Source organism: Salvelinus sp. IW2-2015, linkage group LG32 (assembly GCF_002910315.2).
Source record: "Salvelinus sp. IW2-2015 linkage group LG32, ASM291031v2, whole genome shotgun sequence".
Lineage (NCBI taxonomy): Eukaryota > Metazoa > Chordata > Actinopteri > Salmoniformes > Salmonidae > Salvelinus > Salvelinus sp. IW2-2015.
Window position 1 is genome coordinate 328,691 of NC_036871.1, and position 21,067 is coordinate 349,757.

The following is a 21,067-nucleotide window of genomic DNA, read 5'->3' on the forward strand; positions in this document are numbered from 1 at the left end:
AGAGGGGCCCCATGAAGAGAGGGGAAACTAAAAACAAATATTCTCTGAGCGCCAACGTGACAATGGCGAGCGCTAGCGAGACCGAGAGAAGCAAATCTGAAGAGGCACCGACGTCTTTCAAATCCACTGTGTGGGAACATTATGGATTCAGCGTTCAATGCGATGATGAGGGTAAGAAGACCATAAACAAACAAAGTACAGTCTGCAAGCATTGCTTTGCCACTGTCGGCCACTCGAGTGGAAACAGTTCTAGCATGATGTGTCATTTTCGTCGCCATCACCCGGCCGTATCCCTTGCAAGAGGAGCCCACTCGTTAGCAAAAACACAACAATCTCTCGCTGCTGCCTTCCAACAACAATTTGCAACAAATTCAGAAACAAAGAAATAATGAAAGCAGTAGGAGTATTCAGAGCCAAAGATTTGCAGCCCTATTCCGTGGTTACTGACTCGTCACATGATGATTTTTTTTTTTACCGCGTTACAATGTCCCCTCCCGCACACATTTCAGCAGCAAAGTAATTCCCAAACTCTGAAACATCACGGAGAGAAATTGAAAAGGAATTGACACAGACACCCTATCTAGCTCTCTCCACTGATAGTTGGACCTCCAGAGCAACTCAAAGCTACCTCACTGTGGCGGTTCACTATGTACTGGATTGGGAGATGAAGAGCTACAGGTTGTCAAAACGAAGAAGCACTTTTAATTCTCCCTTTGATTTCATACAGTAGAGACAGAAACCAGGCCTAGTCAGTCAGGCTGCCATTTTTCTGAAAGGAAAGTTTTATTTGTCTATAGGCAAAATAAAGAGTTCATTGTTTAAAGGGTGATGTGTTTAAATTTTTTCTTAAATATAAAGATACCGAAACCGTAACGTTACAGTGGCCCACAAACCGTTATACATACAGAACCGTGGGCCCACAGTGCCGTTGCATTCCTAGAACAGACAGAGCAAAATATAGCGCCAGACTTTCCATAAGGCCAGAGACGGGTAAATGTGACTGTGGCGCAATGAGGGAGATGTAGCACTGTGAACGAAGAACCCACATTTGCGCAATCACTCAACACATCACAAGCTTTAGTAAAGTGGACAACATCACTGGAGCAAATACCTAAAATAACCAACCAAAGATGATTGCATCGGATTTTTTAAAAACTTGTTTCTGAGTCAGCGAGCAGTGTGACCATCTTTAACGAAAGAGGAGGTGGTGGGTAGTTCCTTATTCATTTAGTCAGATATTAAAATACACACTCGATGGCTCATGAAAATAACTTGAAGCCATGACCTAAAAATAACCAACCTACAAGACTGCCTCTGACACTAAATAGCCTTAAGCAGGGTCGTGTTCAGTAGGCAAGAAATGTTAGAAAACGGTCCGAAACTGGGTGAAGAAGTGAGGTACTATTTGGTATTTTATTAGGATCCCCATTAGCTGTTGCGAAAGCTGCAGCTACACTTCCTGGGGTCCACACAAATCATGACTTAATAGACAAGAACAACTTAAGGACAGAACTACATACATTTGACCATATCCAATAAGAAACACTCCCTTTCTGTTTAAAAACATTTAGCTGTATGTTGCTACCTTGCGCCCTAATCAACACGACCCAGCTGGCGACATAGCTCTCTACCTAGCTACTTATTATGTTCCTCTGACAAAGGAGGATTGAGCCCCATTAATTAGCCTTGACAGTGGCAGCGATAGCATGGATGCTAAATGCTGCAATGTATTTCGGTGGCAATGGTTTCTTTATGGGGGACTTGCAAGAGTCGAGGGTAAATGCTAAATGTTGTGAAGCATATCGCAGCTAGGGGAGCCGGAGCTATGGGCTCTGTGTGGATGACATTGTCTCTAGACTATGTTCAGCTTACTTTCCTCATATACAGTGGCGTCTAAAATGATTGGATTCGTTGTTAAAGATGAGCAAAAAACACGATAGAAATGTTGAGAATACAACCAATGCAAAATAACAGTTGTTTTGAAGTTATTTACAATGTTTGAAGGGTTTATGAAAAGTGTATTCCCATACCGACTTTTACAGGTGTCCTTTGTATTGGTGTAGACTTGACGGACTAGACTGGACTCATTCCCTCTCAAACAAAAATAAGAAATCTATCTATTCTCACAACCTACCTGGCACCCCTACAAACAACAACCTCCAGTCAAAACCGTTACAGTACGCTTACCCTCCACTACATCCCTGATGCCATACCTAAACTCTTCGAACACACGTCTCTTAAAATCAGCTAGACATTGGGACCTCATCGGGACCTCAATAAGCTGAATCAGGCATGTAAGTGCTGGGCTGGAACAAAAGCCTGCATCGCTCTATGATGTTAGGGTTGCTTATGTGGTATTGGCAGGGAGATATGGAGTATTGAAAATTAGCCAGTTTGCAAACTCTGGCACAGACAGAAATGTTGATTAATGTGCATTGTCCCCATCAAATAAACCTAACAAAGTAAAGTAGAATAGAGTCTGTTTATTACACTGCAATAAGGCACAACTACCACCAACAGAGGACAGAGCAGCCAGGTCGTTCAAGATTGATGCCGAAATTGTCCTGAGGACGTCTGGAAATGCCTTAAAAAAACAGCCACTAGGGGCAACAGTTATTACCATCAAGTAGGCTTGGGTTTTGTACTCCAATCACTCTGGATCAGAAGGTTGCGTGTTCGATTCCAGTCATGGACACGTGTTTTTTTATCACAAACCTTAACCCTTACCTTAACCATTTGAAATAAGTGCCTAAACTTAATGTTTTAACCCTATCACAAACCTTAACCCTTACCTTATTCCAAATGGTTAAGTGCCTAAACTTAATGTTTTAACCCTATCACAAACCTTAACCCTTACCTTATTCCAAATGGTTAAGTGCCTAAACTTATTGTTTTAACCCTATCACAAACCTTAACCCTTACCGTAACCATTTGGAATGAGTGCCTAAACGTAATGCTTTAACCCTACCACAAACCTTAACCCTTACCGTAACCATTTGGAATGAGTGCCTAAACGTAATGCTTTAACCCTACCACAAACCTTAACCCTTACCTTAACCATTTGGAATGAGTGCCTACACTTAACTCTTAACTTCTAAAATTCACTTTGAGAAATGGAACGATACAGCACCAGCAGCAACAAAAACACTTTGAAATGTTAAGTTTGGAGCTTGTTGCAGTAAAGAGCTGTGGCAGAAGCATTTGTGATCCATAGTGGTTTTCTATGGGGAGCTGTAATGGAGCGTTGCAACTGGCCCCAGCTTGTTATTTATTCGATGGTAACACTGTCTGTGAAAATCAATTAACGCATCAGAGCTACTAATGTGCTGCTTTACCTTTTAACGCTGTCCATGAATGAAACGATAGGGATTTTTATCACCCAAGCTAACGACTCATTCTACCAAGCATTACAAATGCATACCTTCATTATGCAATCATAATGCATCACACACAGGTAGTACAATGTGCAATACTGGAAGTGTATACTTTTTTAAGTGCAACTCTTTAATTCACCTTTTTCATGAACCCAACGTCTTGTTTCGATATCTTCTCCCTCTTTATCTTCAAGGCCGCCACATTAGGAATGATCCTAACAAAAAAAGAGAAAGATTCAAACATGAAAGATATATTTAGTCGCTAGTGAAAGTCACACCCCTTGCACAGTCTTAAAAAGGACTGGATTTTTTCACCTACCGATTTTCACAACCAAGTCCACACTTTCAAGGTGAAAGAAAATAATTAGTGATGCACTGATATGACATTTTTGGCCAATACCGATATCCGATATTTTTCTTGCCAAAAAAACCTGATACCGATAACCAATATTCAAAATTTTAGCAGCCTTTTAAGCATTCTAGTACAGTTAAATAGTTATCACACACACATGGACGCAGCGGTCCAAGGCTCGGCATCTCAGTGCAAGAGGCATCACTACAGTCCCTGGTTCGAATCCAGGCTCTATCACATCCGGCTGTGATTGGGAGTCCCATAGCACAATTGGCCCAGCGTCGTCCGGGTTTGGCCAGGGTAGGCCGTCATTGTAAAAAATAATTTGTTCTTAACTGACTTGCCTAGTTAAATAAAGGTTACACACACACACACACACACTGACCAAAAAGTTATTTTGTTGGCATTTACGTACGTCCCCATTACCAGTAAAACATAATCAAAACCTATTTCTGTCACTTGCTGTGCTGTTTCATTGTTCATTTGTTCAGTCATTTCATTCTCAACCAGGATTTCTATGGAACGCCGTTTGGGTCTTTGCTATGGAACGTAGTTTGGGTCTTTGCGTGTCAAAAATAAAACAATGACCAGTAGATGGCACTATATTACATGTCAAATAAGCTTGTTGACCAATCAGGACCTGAATATGACTGCACGTCACATAATAATTTAACGCGTTCATACATTTTTTTACGTAATTATTACACATGGATAACACTATCACTTGTATTTCATGTCACAACGATTCATCGATACATATGCTACGTACGATGCTGGTAAAGTTGTCTCGCGCACCTACAATGCTGGTCATAAAAGCTAGCTAGCTCATGGATGCAATTGGATGTGTTTTCTTCTCCAAAAACATATCAAGACGACAGTCTGATTCAGTAGCTATAGTTAGCTAGCTAACTATATAGCTAGGTGTCATCTAAAATAACCCTGATTTATAAGACAGTTTTTCTTTGATTAATGGTGGACGAACCCATCTATGTGAACCTAGCCACAATAAGGATTAGCCACAATAGTGGACTTTGCGGTTAGCCTTCAAAATAAAAGTATGGCATAATTCTACTATTTGTATTACTGTCAATTACATAATTTATATTGAAGGCAAACCACAAATTCCACTATTGTGCCTAATCCTTATTGTGACTCGCTTCACAACACATAACCCGGTCCGGTCGAGTCTCACTAGCCATATGACGCTACTGGCTGCTTATAACGTTAGCCTTGGGCAACAGGGTTAAGTAGCTGGCTAGCTATTTATTTTCATGAACTGAAATTCAATTTCAATATGCGAACAACAAGTGGCAACCTAGCTAATATTTACTCACAAGGATTCCTAAATCATTGCTAAGAATAATGAAAATGACTGCAGTTTCTATGTTTTCAAGCTGATTGTATTGGTGCTAACTAGGTACCAAGCTAAAGCTAGCTACCTCAGAAGTTGCGGTCGAACAAATGATGCTTTATTACCAACGTGGTACTGTAAACACATCGTTCATGGCCGGTGTTTGGAGACTTTTTTGTACAGCTTTGACAGTGCTACTGTATCTTTTTTGACACGCAAAGATCCAAACGGCGTTCCATAGTATGTATGTCTTGAAGCTAATAGCAGTGACATTATTACTGTGTAACTCCGGTTGGGCAACATCTGAAAAATAGCGCACTTGGTAGTGTGCACCGGTGCTCGACCAGTCGGCGAAAGCCAACATCACCCACTACTTTTACTGAGCTTGAGCAATTTTGACCAAAACAATTGATCTATGTTGCTTTACGATTTGTGCAAGGTTGGTAGAATCTTATTCAAAATTATTCACAGCTGTAATGGCTGCCAAAGGTGTTTCCACCAAGTTATAACTCTGGGGTCTTAAGACATACGCAATCAATACATGTATATATATTTTTTTTTAGAAAACGTTAAACTTTTTTTTTTTTTACTTTGAAAGAGTAGGTTGTGTAGATCTGTAGGAAAAATATATATATATTTTAGATTACATTTTAAGGCAGCATAATATGAGGACTGTGCAACGGTTGTTTAGAATTTCAATAGGCACTGTGCATTACATTTTGTTAATTTAGCAGACGCTCTTACCCAGAGCAGCCTACAATCAATTAAGATAACGTACAACCTCAAACACAACAACTAAAAGCGATCGGGGGGAGTATGCACCCCAGCGGAACACCCGACACCGGCAGTGGGCATTTTGACACCAGCTGTTACCTGATGCCCCGCAGCTTGGCACGGTTGTCGTGGCGATCGATGATGTTGAGCAGGATCTCAAGGACCAACTGGCGAAGCTCGCAGTCCTCCATGAGTGAAATGGAGAAGAGTGGGTCCAGGAAGGGTGCGGGCAGTGCTGCCACCATGGTCTTGGACTTGAAACCAGAGGTCACCTGAGGTACAGCAAAGGTGTCAGGGGGAAAGGTCAGGCTTGATCACAGTCTATATATATTATGTGTTAATAACATACAATGTACAATGTATGATAAAGGATACATACCGTACATCTATATCATGATATACATTTCAATTTTACATACATTTCTGGATAAATGTCTTGGAATATGTATATTTGTATATTTCATGGTTGAAGGGTGTTAGAGTGTACACTCCAGCATATTTCCACATTCCAATCAATCACACGTAATTGACAGGTGGCAGGTGTTTATTGCATCGCCACCACCGACAGACCGGCGAGGTTGAGCTCTGCCAACACGCTTCTCTTTCAATAACAGAGCATGCGAGTGGCCTGATCCGAGCGGATTTCAGATTGAGCAAAATGTCACTGCACTGTGACCCTTCTGTCTGGTCGACATGATGAGGTGACAAAAGGGAGGACACTGGTGTGTGTGTGTGTGTGTGTGTGCAGTAGCGGAATGGAAATATAACCAGGAAAATGTGCATCTCCCGGCCCAGGCTGTTTGACTGGGCCGGCCCAATGGTCCAAATTATAGTGGGGGCTGAGCAGTTGAGCGACACGTTGGTCCATTCCTCCCTCTGTGCAGCGGCTGCAGTCCTTAGCCCAGGCCCCTTCCCTCACATACACACTGACAGTGACAGTGACATAGCTACACCAACGTCTCGTGGCTATCAATAGCAGTCAGCTTACGCAAAATCCCAAATCAACACAGTAAAAAACGCAAAGGTGGGGCTGAAAAGTTAAGGGACAAAAAAGTAAAGTCCCTTGGACTTTTTCCACATTTTGTTACGTTACAGTCTTATTCTAAAATTGATTAAATATATTTATCTACACACAATACCCCATAATGACAAAGAAAAAACAGGTTTGTAGAAATTTTAGCAAATGTATTAAAAATAAAAAAATAAAAAATCTTATTTACATAAGTATTCAGACCCTTTGCTATGAGACTCAAAATTGAGCTCAGGTGCATCCTGTTTCCAGTGATCATCCTTGAAATGTTTCTACAACTTGATAGGAGTCCACCTGTGGCAAATTCAATTGATTGGACATGATTTGGAAACACACACACATGTCTATATAAGGTCCCGCAGTTGACAGTGCAAAAATCTGCGGAAGGGTACCAAAAAAGGTCTGCTGCATTGAAGGTCCCCAAGAACACAGTGGCCTCCATTATTCCTAAATGGAAGAAGTTTGGAACCACCATGACTCTTCCTAGAGCTGTCCACCCGGCCAAACTGAGCAATCGGGGGAGAAGGGCCTTGGTCAGGGAGGTGACCAAGAACCCGATGGTCACTGACAGAACTCTAGAGTTCCTCTGTGGAGATGGGAGACAACCAGATATGGTTGTCCTTCTGGAAGGTTCCACAGAGGAACTCTGGAGCTCTCTAGTCTTCACTAAGTAGCTCCTCATCAAAGGCATTTTCATTCAAGATGTCCATGATCTCATGGTCCTCCTCATTCTGCAGGCCTTCCTCTGCGATTACCCTTTAGCACATAAGAACAGGGATGAATGGAAGGGAATTGTGTAGTTACAAGTTATCAACCTGTCGGCAAGGTGACAAAAGTAAAATTGTACAATCCAAAGGTTTTCACTATCACATCTGCGAAAACGTAACAATTTAATATCTGATAGTCGATAACTGAAATAATATAATCATGTACAGTACCAGTCAAAAGTTTGAAAATAGTAAAAATAAAGAAAAACCTTTGAATGAGTAGGTGTCCAATCTTTTGACTGGTACTGTATGCCTGTAGCAAAGTCTGACCAGCTATACCTCCAGCCTGAGCTTCCATAAGTCCTATGATCTATCATAAGGGTTATATATTCATTCAACTATTTTTTAGCAATCATATCACAGATAAACATACACCTAATGAGAGATTGTGCTCGCTAATAATAATAATAAGCTACCCTCTCTCTTCTGGCTGGCAGGCTAGTAGCTACAAATCCAATTACAAGCAAGGTAGTTTTAGCTCCAATACCTAATGACATACTGCCAAAGAAAACAAACATAAAAAAATGACAAGACACGAGCTAAATCAAGTAGGCTACCTTGGTCCATTGGGTGACTGACTGCAGCTTGAACAACAGTCAACAGGCTAGCTACCATTAGTTAGCTCACAGACTGGTAGCTATCAATCTAGCTAACATTATCTGAAGTGAAATAATAGTGGCCTGGAAATATGATGACATAGCTAATGTAGGCAAGTAATTAGTAGGAAATAACTTTGCCACCATTATCATGTAAACAAATTTACTTTAGAGTGACGGCAATTGCCATAGCTAGAAAAGTTCATAAAAAAATAGCTAGCTAGCAATGCCAATGTTCGCTAGCTAAAATCCAGTCCTTCAATCCTAAGTAGCTAGCTAAAGTTGCCAGAAGATACCTACACTACCATTACGCTTTTTTACACCGAGCTGCACTGGGGTTAGAACGCAATCATGGTTACATAAAGACACCGTGGAATCGGTGCGAAATACGGGTTGGAAAGCGTACCTCAATGCAGGCATGGGATATGCAACTGTACTCCAACTTTTACCTTTATCTACACTGCTCTATCGAGAAGATTGAAATACTGCTAGTTTTCCTAGAAAACTGTCCATTTCGTCCTCATGCTAGCTAGCAGTAGCCACAGCAGGCAGTCTTCTCGATGGAGCAGTATGGATAAAGCTACAATTCGGAGTACAGTGGCATATCCCATCGCTGCAAATGTACGTTTTGGCATATCCCATCGCTGCAAAGGTACGTTTTACGACCCATTTTCACGCCGGCTCAACGGTCAACGGTGTAGCTCAGTGTAAACAAGCGTAACGGTAGAGTCAGTATCTTGTGGCAAGCTACATTTATACTCCATCATATTGATGACAAAAGGTTTTCCTACTAATGATTTGGGACTTTTATAAATGTCATATTTTTTCCAAGTCACTATAATGCACTTTAGACAAAAAGTCATCAGCATCAGTCATCTTCATCAGCACATGGCGGCTCAGAGAATGCCATTGAGTAGCTACTATAACGTTCATTTGTGCATCAGTCCTCAAGACAACATTCAAAACAATATTGTGATGAATGATGCTACCCATGAATAGCATGTCCTTTACTTATAAGAGAAAAATAAATATCTAGACACTTACTTCATGAATGGTTGATGCTGCTGCCGATTTGAAAATCAATGCGATGCTCGATGGAACTGCTGGGAAATCCACGTGTACCTAGCCTGATTTGCAATGTAGTCCGATGCAAAGTATGCTGTGCCGGAGGTTCGACTCAACTTCTCTGACAGTTGATTATGAAAAATAAATCGAAGCCAAATCAGACAAAGTGATTGTTTGGAGGGAATACTGTGCAATGGCAGCCACGCTGCACAATCACTCTTGCTTTTGGGTGGGACCAGCACTAAAACTAGAAGGGCACCTCGTAAATAAACGAATAATGTTAATTTATTTATTATAATCAGATCTCCGGGTGACGTTATGCGGTGGTCCAAAATTACATCCCACCCGAACAGGCTGAAATTCCATGTGTTTTTTACACAAAATGTCAGGCCTTTTTATTTTTACACAAAAATGACTGTCATAATTTTCCCCATTTCAAGGTGTTATTTTGACCTGTGTCGAAACATCTTGCGAAAAACTGGAAAACATGTTTTTAAACCAAGCCAGCCCTCCCTGAGAAGCAGCCAGACAGTGTTCTGTCTCCGTGAGCATTCTAGCTATTATACCTCCTCTGTTTTGTTTTATGCTTCAGATGGAATGTTGTTCAATCATGACAATTCAGTATGTGTTCTGTAGAACTCTTATAACAGTGTAAAGAGTTTGTGTGTGTGTGTTTTGTAGCACTCTGATTTTGTACAATAGCTTTGATGCAGCTAGGTGGTGGTATTAGGGGCTGGTGTGTGTACGTGCGTGCGTCGGCGGGGTGGGGGCGGTGGAGTAACCGCGTGCCGGTTTTGGTGGGCCTGTCTGCGTCAAAATCCACTTTTTATTTTTTATTTTTTTACCTCGCTGTGTGTGTGAGTGTGTGTGGTGACTAGTGTCCCGGCATCATATGTACAGAGAAAAGGTGTGTGTGCACATGCTCCAGTAGGAACATCTGTATTCCTTGTGTGTACAGTACATGATGAAGTGAGAAAGAAAACATAACAAATGAGTCTCCCACCCCAACACCCCCATCTTAGACTCATAATCAGACAGAGTCGAGTTTGTGTTACATGTGCTGATCCCAGTTGCCTCGGACCCATCTGCAGCTGCATGGTTAGAAATATGTTTAAAAAAATGTCCCTATCTTCCAGCTGCACGGGAAAGCAGCAGAAAAGCGAGCGAGGAGATTGACTTTGCAATACGCCACCCTCCTAGCCCCCGGTCGATCGTGCAGATGCCCCATGGGAAAAGAAGTGTGTGACATATGCGTCATGGGAAAAATATAGGAGAATGTGCGTATGTAACACGTGTCTGAGCGCACATACAGTATGTGTGTGGTGTGTGTGTGTGTGTGTGTGTGTGTGTAAAGTCTTCTCCGTGTGAACGTTTCCTCTGCCTTAGGGGCTTTTTTCCACCTGCGTATAGCCATCTCGTACAGCAGTCAGTTGAACAAGAGAGAGGCTTAACAGAACAGCGGGGAATATAGACCGAGCTAACCTGACAAGGTGGGAGCCACACACACACACTGGAGAGACACAGGGAGTTAATTAACATTGCAGGGAATGAGAGTGAATGAAGCTTTCCGCCCTTCAGCATTCCTTTATAGGGAGTATATTAGGGCTGAGCATTTGAAATAATTTCAATATTCAAATAATATTGTAACTGACATGCAGATTTACTAGGTTTATCACTAGAATACAATAACAGGGGGTGTATCACTAAGACAGCTTCAGGCATAAGTATATTGTTTTGGTCACTTTTCAGCAGTGGAACGATTTACAGCTATTGTCTTAGAATTACATTGGAATGCATTAGCTGTTTATCATGTTGTAATTACTCTATGCAAGTAGACAAATGCACCTTGCAGCTCCTCATATTAAGCTTAATTCAGCATTAAGCATATTTAGCCAATGCATCGCATTTATGCTTTTGAACATTGCATGTGCCTGAAATATAATTTTCCATGATAGGCACATATTGAACAGTTGTCTTCCTTCCAACAATGTCACGGAAGCTGGAGGAAGCAGTTTATTGTAATCACCAGCGAAATCACAGTTTGTGAGGGACTTACGTGAAGACTGTTCCTCATCTCATCTATTTGAAAAGGAAACATTTGATTAATATACAATGTTGTTTATATTTATTTTAGCTTGTGCACAACCATAGGAGCTTCATGGTGTACACCAAAAATAGAGCGTTATAGCATTTGCATAATTGTGTTGGTTTGATGTACGGATGTTGCCGTTGTTTTACTGAAAACATAAGTCAATACATACGGACTTACTTTCACAGTATTACTATATGCTACAGCTCAAAGAATATATATTTATTTTTGACTTATTTAAAACTGCAATGAGAATAATAAAATGTGTACATGGTGAAGTACATGGTGACTTATCCTTAATTCTTATTACAAGGTACTATTGGGTTACAATATCATAAAATGTATTCGGATATCCGGATAGTAGAAATACGTGTGTTTAACGTATGTTTTTAACCTGAGCACTTGCTGTGTGATGGAGGCATCACACAGCAAGTCCCGCAAGCAAGGGGGAGGCCGATGACTGAGCACCCCCATCAAATAAACTGAATGAATTGCGAACTCCTTGAATTTCGCAATTGTATCTAAAATAAATGTTTTTTTGCTCACTTTTTTTTTTGTTTACTTTCCAGTATTTACACTTGGAATATCGTTTTTCAACGGTTAAAGTAAAAACATTTTTACAAAGCCTTTTCATTGTTAAAATAGGCCTATAATTTGTTTTTATGAATACAAATGATCGAATAATAACATCTGTTTGGATATTCAAATAACCGAGCCCATCTCTAGAGAATAACACTTCAATATGTCTAAAATAATATTACATATACTGTAGAATATAAATGCCATTTAGCAGATGCTTTTACCCAAAGCAACTTACAGTAGTGCATACATTGGTGTGTATGTGATCCCTGCTGGGATTGAACCCACGACCTTGGCGTTGCTAGTGCCACGCTCATACCAACTAAGCCACACACTATAATTAACATGGACCGATTCTTCCATGAACTATCATTCCTTGATATGGAATGATTATGCATATTCACATGATGTAGATTAATGTATTTTAGTAAGGCTTATAATACATTCAGTCTCTCTCCAATGTAGTAAATTCCTAACTGACTCAAAATAGCTGTTTAGTCAGGATCATTAAGAGATGATAATGCTTACAGTGCCTTCGGAAAGTATTCAGACCCGTTTACTTTTTCCACATTTTGTTACGTTACAGCCTTATTCAAATTTATTAAATTTATTTTTATTAAATTAAATTCATCAATCTACACACAATACGCCATAATGACAAAGCAACATTTTTTTTTTTTTTGTGTGCAAATGTATTAAATAAAAAAAACTTAAATATCACATTTACATAAGTATTCAGACCCTTTACTCAGTACTTTGTTGAAACACCTATGGCAGCGATTACAGCATCGGGTCATCTTGGGTATGACGCTACAAACTGGTCACACCTGTATTTGGGGAGTTTCCCCCATTCTTCTCTGCTGATCCTCTCAAGCTCTGTCAGGTTGGATGGGGAGCGTTGCTGCACAGCTATTTTTAGGTCTCTCCAGAGATGTTCAATTGGGTTCAAGTACAGGCTCTGGATGGGCCACAAGGACATTCAGAGACATGTCCCAAAGCCACTTCTGCGTTCTCATGGCTGTGTGCTTAGGGTCGTTGTCCTGTTGGAAGGTGAACCTTCGCCCCAGTCTGAGCGCTCTGGAGCAGGTTTTCATCAAGGATCTCTCTGTACTTTTCTCAGTTCATCTTTGCCTTGATCCTGACTAATCTCCCAGTCCCTGCCGCTGAAAAACATCCCCATAGCATGATGTTGCCACCACCATGCTTCACCGTAGGGATGGTGCCAGGTTTCCTCCAGACGTGAAGCTTAGCATTCAGGCCAAAGAGTTCAATCTTGGTTTCATCAGACCATTGAACCTTGTTTCTCATGGTCTGAGAGTCTTTAGGTGCCTTTGGGCAAACTCCAAGCAGGCTGTCGTGTGCCTTTTACTGAGGAATGTCTTCCGTCTGGCCACTCTACCACAAAGGCCTGATTGGTGGAGTGCTGCAGAGATAGGAGAACCTTCCAGAAGGACAACAATCTCCACAGAGGAACTCTGGAGCTCTGTCAGAGTGACCATCGGGTTCTTGGACACCTCCCTGACCAAGGCCCTTCTCCCCGATTGCTCAGTTTGGCCAGGCGGCTAGCTCTTGGGAAAGTCTTTGTGGTTCCAAACTTCTTCCATTTAAGAATGATGGAGGCCACTGTGTTCTTGGAAACCTTCAATGCTGCAGAAATGTTTTGCTACACTTCCCCAGATCTGTGCCTCGACACAATCCTGTCTCGGAGCTCTACGGACAATTCCTTCTATCTCATGGCTTTGGATTTTGCTCTGACATGCACTGTGGGACCTTATATAGACAGCTGTGTGCCTTTCCAAATCATGTCCAATCAATTTAATTTACCACAGGTGGACTCCAATCAAGTTGTAGAAACATCCAGGCTGATCACTGGACACTGGATGCACCAGGGCTCAATTTCAAGTCTCATAGCAAAAGGTCTGAATACGTATGTAAATAAAGTGATTCTGTTTTCATTTCTAATAAATTTGCAAAAATGTCTAAAAACCTATTTTCGCTTTGTCATTATGGTGTATTGTGTGTAGATAACTGAGTTTATTTAAAAAAATCAATTTTAGAATTTAACCTTTATTTAACTAGGCAAGTCAGTTAAGAACAAATTCTTATTTACAATGACGGCCTATCTGGGCCAAATCCAGCCGACGCTGGGCCAATCACGGCTGGATGTGATACAGCCTGGAATCAAACCAGGGACTGTAGTGACACCTCTCACACTGATACGCAGTGCATTAGACCGCTGCGCCACTCGGGAGCCCGAGAATAAGGCTGTAACATAACAAAATGTGGAAAAAGTCAAGGGGTCTGAATACTTTCCGAATACACTGTGAATACATGCTTATGACAAATCTTATGATGTCAACGTTAAACGTTAAAATATAGAGTTACAACAATAATTAGATAGATAATAAACAGAGTAGCAGCAGCGTAAAAGAGGGATCTGGGTAGCCTTTTGATTAGCTGTTCAGGAGCCTTATGGCTTGGGGGTAGAAGCTGTTAAGAAGCCTTTTGGACCTAGACATGGCGCTCCGGTACCGCTTGCCGTGCAGTAGCAGAAAGAACAGTCTATGACTATTGTGGCTGGAGTCTGACAATTTTTAGGGCCTGGATGGCGGGAAGCTTGACCCACATTGATGTACTGGGCCGTATGCACTACCCGCTGTAGTGCCTTGCGGTCAGAGGCCGAGCAGTTGACATACAAGGCAGTGATGCAACCCGTCAGGATGCTCTCAATGGTGCAGCTGTGAACCTTTTGAGAATCTGAGGACCCATGCCAAATCTTTTCAGTCTCCTGAGGGGGAATAGGCTTTGTCATGCCCTCTTCATGACTGTCTTAGTGTGTTTGGACCATGATAGTTTGTTGGTGATATGGACACCAAAGAACTTGAAGTTCTCAACCTGCTCCACTGCAGCCCCATCGATGAGATAGTCCACAATCATCTCCTTTGTCTTAATCACATTGAGGGAGAGGATGTTGTCCTGGCTGACCACACAGCCAGGTCTCTGACCATCTCCCTATAGGCGGTCTCATCGTTGTTGGTGATCAGGCCTATTGTGACACTGTTGTGTCATAGGCAAACTTGATAATGGTGTTGGAGTCATGCCTTGCCATGCATTCAAGAGTGAACAGGGAGTACTCGAGGGGACTGAGCACGCACCCCTGAGGGGCCCCCATGTTGAGGATCAGCGTGGGCGGATGTGTTGTTACCTACCCTTACCACCTGGGGGCGGCCTGTCAGAAACCAGTTGCAGAGGGAGGTGTTTAGTCCCAGGGTCCTTAGCTTAGTGATGAGCTAAGCATGGCGCCGACAGAGATGGTCGCCTCGCTTCGAGATCTTAGGAAACTATGCAGTATTTCGTTTTTTTATGTATTATTTCTTACATTGTTACCCCAGGAAATCTTAAGTCTTACTACATACAGCCGGGAAGAACTATTAGATATAAGAGCAACGTCAACTTACCAACATTACGACGAGGAATACGACTTTGCCGAAGCGGATCCTCTGTTCGGACCACCACCCAGGACAATGGAACTAATAACAGTAGGTGATCCAAAACAACGACGCCGGAAATAGGGGCAGATGAAGTGGCCATCTGGCCAGGCTCTGTAGACGTGTACATCGCACACCGCTCCCGAGCCAATGTCCAGTCTCTTGACAACAAGGTAAACAAAATTTGAGCAAGGGTTGCTTTCCAGAGAGACAACAGAGATCGTAACATTCTCTGTTTCACGGAAACATGGCTCTCTCGGAATATATGGTCGGAATCGGTTCAGCCACCGGGCTTCTCCTTGCATCTCGCCAACAGAGATAAACACCTCTCTGGGAAAGGAAGGGCGGGGGTGTATGCTTTATGATTAACGACTCATGGTGTAATCATAACAACATACTGGAACTCAAGACCTTTTGCTCACCTGATCTAGAATTCCTTACAATCATGTGCCGGCCATTTTACCTACCAAGATCATTTTCGTCAGTTATAGTCACATTATAGTACATTCCCCCTCAAGCAGACACCAAGATGGCCATCAAGGAACTTCACTGGACTATATGCGAACTGGGAACCATACATCCTGAGGGTGCATTTATTGTAGCTGGGGATTTTAACAAAGCAAATTTGAGAACAATTCTTCCAGCCTATTGATTGCTCTACGCGTATGCGCAATACCCTCGATCACTGCTACTCTAACTTCCGCGATGCATACAAAGCCCTCCCCCGGCCTCCCTTCGGCAAATCCGACCACAACGCCATCTACTCAAACAGGACGTACCAGTGACGAGAACCATTCAACGCTGGTCCGACCAATCGGAAGCCCCGCTTCAAGATTGTTTTGATCACACGGACTGGAATATGTTCCAGTCAGCCTCAGAGAACAACATCGACCTATACGCTGACTCTGTGAGTGCGTTTATAAAGAAGTGCATTGAAGATGTTGTACCCACTGTGACTATTAAAACCTACCCTAACCAGAAACCTTGGATGGATGGCGGCATTCATGCAAAACTGAAAGTGCGATCTAACGTATTTAACCATGGAAAAAGGTCTGGGAATATGTATAAATATAAACAGTGTAGCTATTCCCTCCGCAAGGCAATCAAACAAGTGAAATGCCAGTACAGGGACAAGGTGGAGTCGCAATTCAACAGCTCAGACATGAGACGTATGTGGCAGGGTCTACAGGAAATCACGGAGTACAAAAAGAAATACAGCCACGTCACAGACACCGACGTGACGCTTCAAGACAAACTAAACACCTTCTTTTCCCGCTTTGAGGATAACACAGTGCCACCATCACGGCCCACTAACAAGGACTGTGCCCCCCCCCCCTCCTTCTCCGTTGCTGATGTGAGTAAAACATTTAAACGCGTTAACACCCGCAAAGCTGCTGGCACAGACGGCATCCCTAGATGCGTCCTCAAAGCATGCGCAGACCAGCTGGCTGGTGTGTTTACAGACATATTAAATCGCTCCCTATCCCAGTCTGTTGTCCCCACATGCTTCAAGATGTCTACCATTGTTCCTGTACCCAAGAAGGCAAAGATAACTGCAATAAATGACTACCGCTCCATAGCACTCACTTCTGTCATCATGAAGTGCTTTGAGAGGCTAGTCAAGGATCATATCACCACCACCTTACCGGCCACCCTAGACCCACTTCAGTTTGCACACTGCCCCAACAGGTCCACAGACGACGCAATCGCCATCACACTGCACACTGCCCTATCCCATCTGGACAAAAGGATTACCTATGTAAGAATGCTGTTCATTGACAACAGCTCAGCAGAGATTGCATCATCTGTGGATCTGTTGGGGCGGTATGCAAATTGGAGTGTGTCTAGGGTTTCTGGGATAATGATGTGGATGTGAGCCATGACCAGCCTTTCAAAGCACTTCAAAGCACTTCATGGCTACAGACGTGAGTGCTACTGGTCGGTAGTCATTTAGGCAGGTTACCTTAGTGTTCTTTGAGCACAGGGACTATGGTGGTATGTCTGAAACATGTTGGTATTACAGACTCAGTCAGGGACAGGTTGAAAATGTTTGTGAAGACACTTGCCAGTTGGTCAGCGCACGCTCGGAGTACACGCCCTGGTAATCCGTCTGGCACTGCGGCCTTGTGAATGTTGACCTGTTTAAAACCTCTTCGGGATCGGTGTCCCATCCACGGGATGGTTGAGCTAACGTAGGCTAATGCGATTAGCATGAGGTTGTAAGTAACAAGAACATTTCCCAGGACAAAGACATATCTGATATTGGCAGAAACATTAAATTCTTGTTAATCTAACTGCGCTGTCCAATTTACAGTAGCTATTACAGTGAAAGAATACCATGCTATTGTTTGAGGAGAGTGCGCAGTTTGGAAGTTGAAAAGTTAATAAACCAATTAGGCACATTTGGGCAGTCTTGATACAAAATTTGGAACAGAAATGCACTGGTTCATTGGATCAGACCTAATCTTTGCACCAACACTGCTGCCATCTAGTGGCCAAAATCTAAATTGCACCTGGGCTGGAATAATACATTATGGCCTCTCTCTTGCATTTCAAAGACGGTACAAAATAATAGTTTTTTTCTCTTCTTTATATTACCTTTCACCATATCTATTGTGTTATATTCTCCTACATTCCTTTCACATTTCCACAAGCTTCAACGTGTTTGCTTTCAAATGGTACCAAGAATATGCATACCCTTGCTTCAGGGCCTGAGCTTCTGGCAGTTAAATTTGGGTATGTCATTTTAGGCAACATTTTTTAAAAGGGACGGATCGGCTACGGAGAGCGTCCGGAACAGCTGATGCTCTCATGCATGCTTCAGTGTTACTTGCCTCGAAGCGAACATAGAAGTAATTTAGCTCGTCTGGTAGGCTTGTGTCACTGGGCAGCTCGCGGCTGTGCTTCCCTTTGTAGTCTGGAATAGTTTGCAAGCCCTGCCACATCCGACGAGCGTCGGAGCCGGTGTAGTATGATTCAATCTTAGTCCTGTATTGACGCTGTGCCTGTTTGATGGTTTGTTGGAGGGCATAGCTGGATTTCTTATAATCTTTCCGGGTTACAGTCCCACTCCTTGAAAGCGGCAGCTCTAGCCTTTAGCTCAGTGTGGATGTTGCCATGTAATCCATGGCTTCTGGTTGGGATATGTACGTATGGTCACTGTGGGGATGACGTCATCAATGCGCTTATTGATAAAGCCAGTGACTGATGTGATGTACTCCTTAACTCCATCAGAAGAATCCCGGAACATATTCCAGTCTGTGCTAGCAAAACAGTCCTGTAGCTTAGCATCTGCCTCATCTGACCACTTTCTTATTGACCGAGTCACAGGTGCTTCTTGCTTTAGTTTTTGTTTGTAAGCAGGAATCAGGAGGATGGAATTATGGTCAGATTTACCAAATGGAGGGCGAGGGAGAGATTTGTACGTGTCTGGAGTAAAGTTGGTTTAGAGTTTTTTCCCCCTCTGGTTTCACGTTTAACATGCTGGTAGAAATTAGGTAAATTAGGTAAAACAGATGTGTTTCCTGCATTAAGTCCCCGGCCACTAGAAGCGTTTTCCTGTTTACTTATGGCCGTATACAGCTAACTGAGTGCGGTCTTATTGCCAGCATCGGTTTGTGGTGGTATGTAGACAGCCACGAAAAATACAGATGAAAACTCTCTTGGTAAATAGTGTGGTCTACAGCTTATCATGAGATAATCTACCTCAGGCGAGCAAAACCTCAACACTTCCTTAGATTTTGTGTACCTGCTGTTGTTTACAAATATACATAGACCATCACGCCTTATCTTACCAGAGACCACTGTTCTATCCTGCCGAGAAAGCTTAAAACCCGCCAGCTGTATGTTATTCATGACGTCGTTCAGCCACGACTCGGTGAAACATAAGATATTACAGTTTTTAATGTCCCGTTTGTAGGATATACATGATCGTAGTTCGTCTATTTCATTATCAATTGATTGTACGTTGGCTAATAGGACCGATGGTAAAGGTAGATTACCCTCTCGGCGACGGATCCTTACAAGGCACCCGGATCTTCATCCATGATACCTCTGTCTCTTTCTCCTGCATATGACGGGGATGAGGGCCTTGTTGGGCGTCTGAAGTAAATACTTCCCGTCCGACTCGTAGAAGAAAAAGTAATTCTCCAGTATGGGGTGTGTAATCACTGTCATGATATCTATAAGCTCTTTTCAGTCATAAGACACGGTGGCAGAAACATTAAGTACAAAATAACGCGAAAAAACATGCACAATTGATTACGGGATCGTAAAACGGCAACCATCTACTTCGGCGCTACTCAGATATACCAACAGAGAACATTGAGTTCCCTTTAGGCAGAATTAGAATAGACTCAATTAATGGATTCATCCGTTGCCATTCTTCTCGATTGACACTATTCTTGATCAGTCTGTTGTGATCCCGATAGGCGGATACGGCTATCGTTAGACAGTACTATTGAATAAATGATCAGGCGATAGAAGTACTCACCATGATGAGCGAGCTCAGCAGCATGGCCTGGATACGCTTGGTGCCCTGGTGCCTGAGTGGAATATCAACAACAGTTTGTTAGCAAATGGTGGGGGGGACTCACTGTGTGCAATAATAGTGTTTAACATGTTTTATTAATGACTACCTCATTTCCCTATCCCACAACATACAATTATCTGTAAGTGAATTTCAAACACAGATTGAACCACAAAGACCAGTGAGGTTTTCCAATGCCTCGCAAAGAAGGGCACCCATTGGTAGGTGGGTAAAAAAAAAAATGTAAGCAGATATTGAATATCCATTTGACCATGGTGAAGTTATTAATTACACTTTGGATGTTGTATCAATACACCCAGTCACTACAAAGATACAGGCATCCTTCTTAACTCAGTTGCCGGAGAGGAAGGAAACTGCTCAGGGATTTCACCATGAGGCCAATGGTGACATTAAAACAGTTACAGAGTTTAATGGCTGTGATAAGAGAAAACTGAGGATGGATCAACAACATTGTAGATACTCCACAATACCAACCTAATTGACAGAGTGAAAAGAAGGAAGCCTGTACAGAAAACAAATATTCCAAAACATGCATTATGTTTGCAACAAGCCACTAAAGTAATATTGTAAGAAATGTGGCAAAGAAATTAACTTTTTGGCCTAAATACAAAAATTGGGCAAATCCAATACATTACTGAGCACCACTCTCCATATTTTCAAATCATAGAGGTGGCTGCATCATATTATGGGTATATGTGTAATCATTAAGGACTGGTGAGTTTCAGGATAAAACATTTGCAGATTGGAGCTAAGCATAGGCAAAATCCTAGAAGAAAACCTGGTTCAGTCTGCTTTCCACCAGATACTGGGAGATGAATTCACCTTTCAGCAGGACAAAAGCCTAAAACACAAGGCCAAATCTACACTGGAGTTGCTTACCAAGTGGCCGAGTTACAATTTGACTTAAATCTACTTGAAATTCTATGGCAAGACCTTAAATGGTTGTCTAATAAGGATCAACAACCAATTCGACAGAGCTTGATGAATTTTTTTAATAATAAATGGGCACAATCCAGGTGTGGAAAGCTCTTGGAGGCTTACCCAGAAAGTCTC

General features: G+C 42.3%; 1 protein-coding gene across 3 annotated transcripts in view; it reads right to left on the bottom strand.

The window, feature by feature from the left end:
- Positions 1-21,067, bottom strand: part of efr3a (EFR3 homolog A (S. cerevisiae)) — a 219,733-nt gene that overhangs the window by 29,815 nt on the left and 168,851 nt on the right. For all 3 annotated transcript variants that reach the window (XM_023976991.2, XM_023976989.2, XM_023976990.2), the window contains exons 13-15: positions 19,958-20,009; positions 5,951-6,123; positions 3,514-3,589 (exon numbers count right to left, since the gene is read on the bottom strand). In XM_023976991.2, coding sequence (XP_023832759.1) covers positions 3,514-3,589; positions 5,951-6,123; positions 19,958-20,009 — 301 coding nt within the window. The remainder of the gene's footprint in view (positions 1-3,513; positions 3,590-5,950; positions 6,124-19,957; positions 20,010-21,067) is intronic.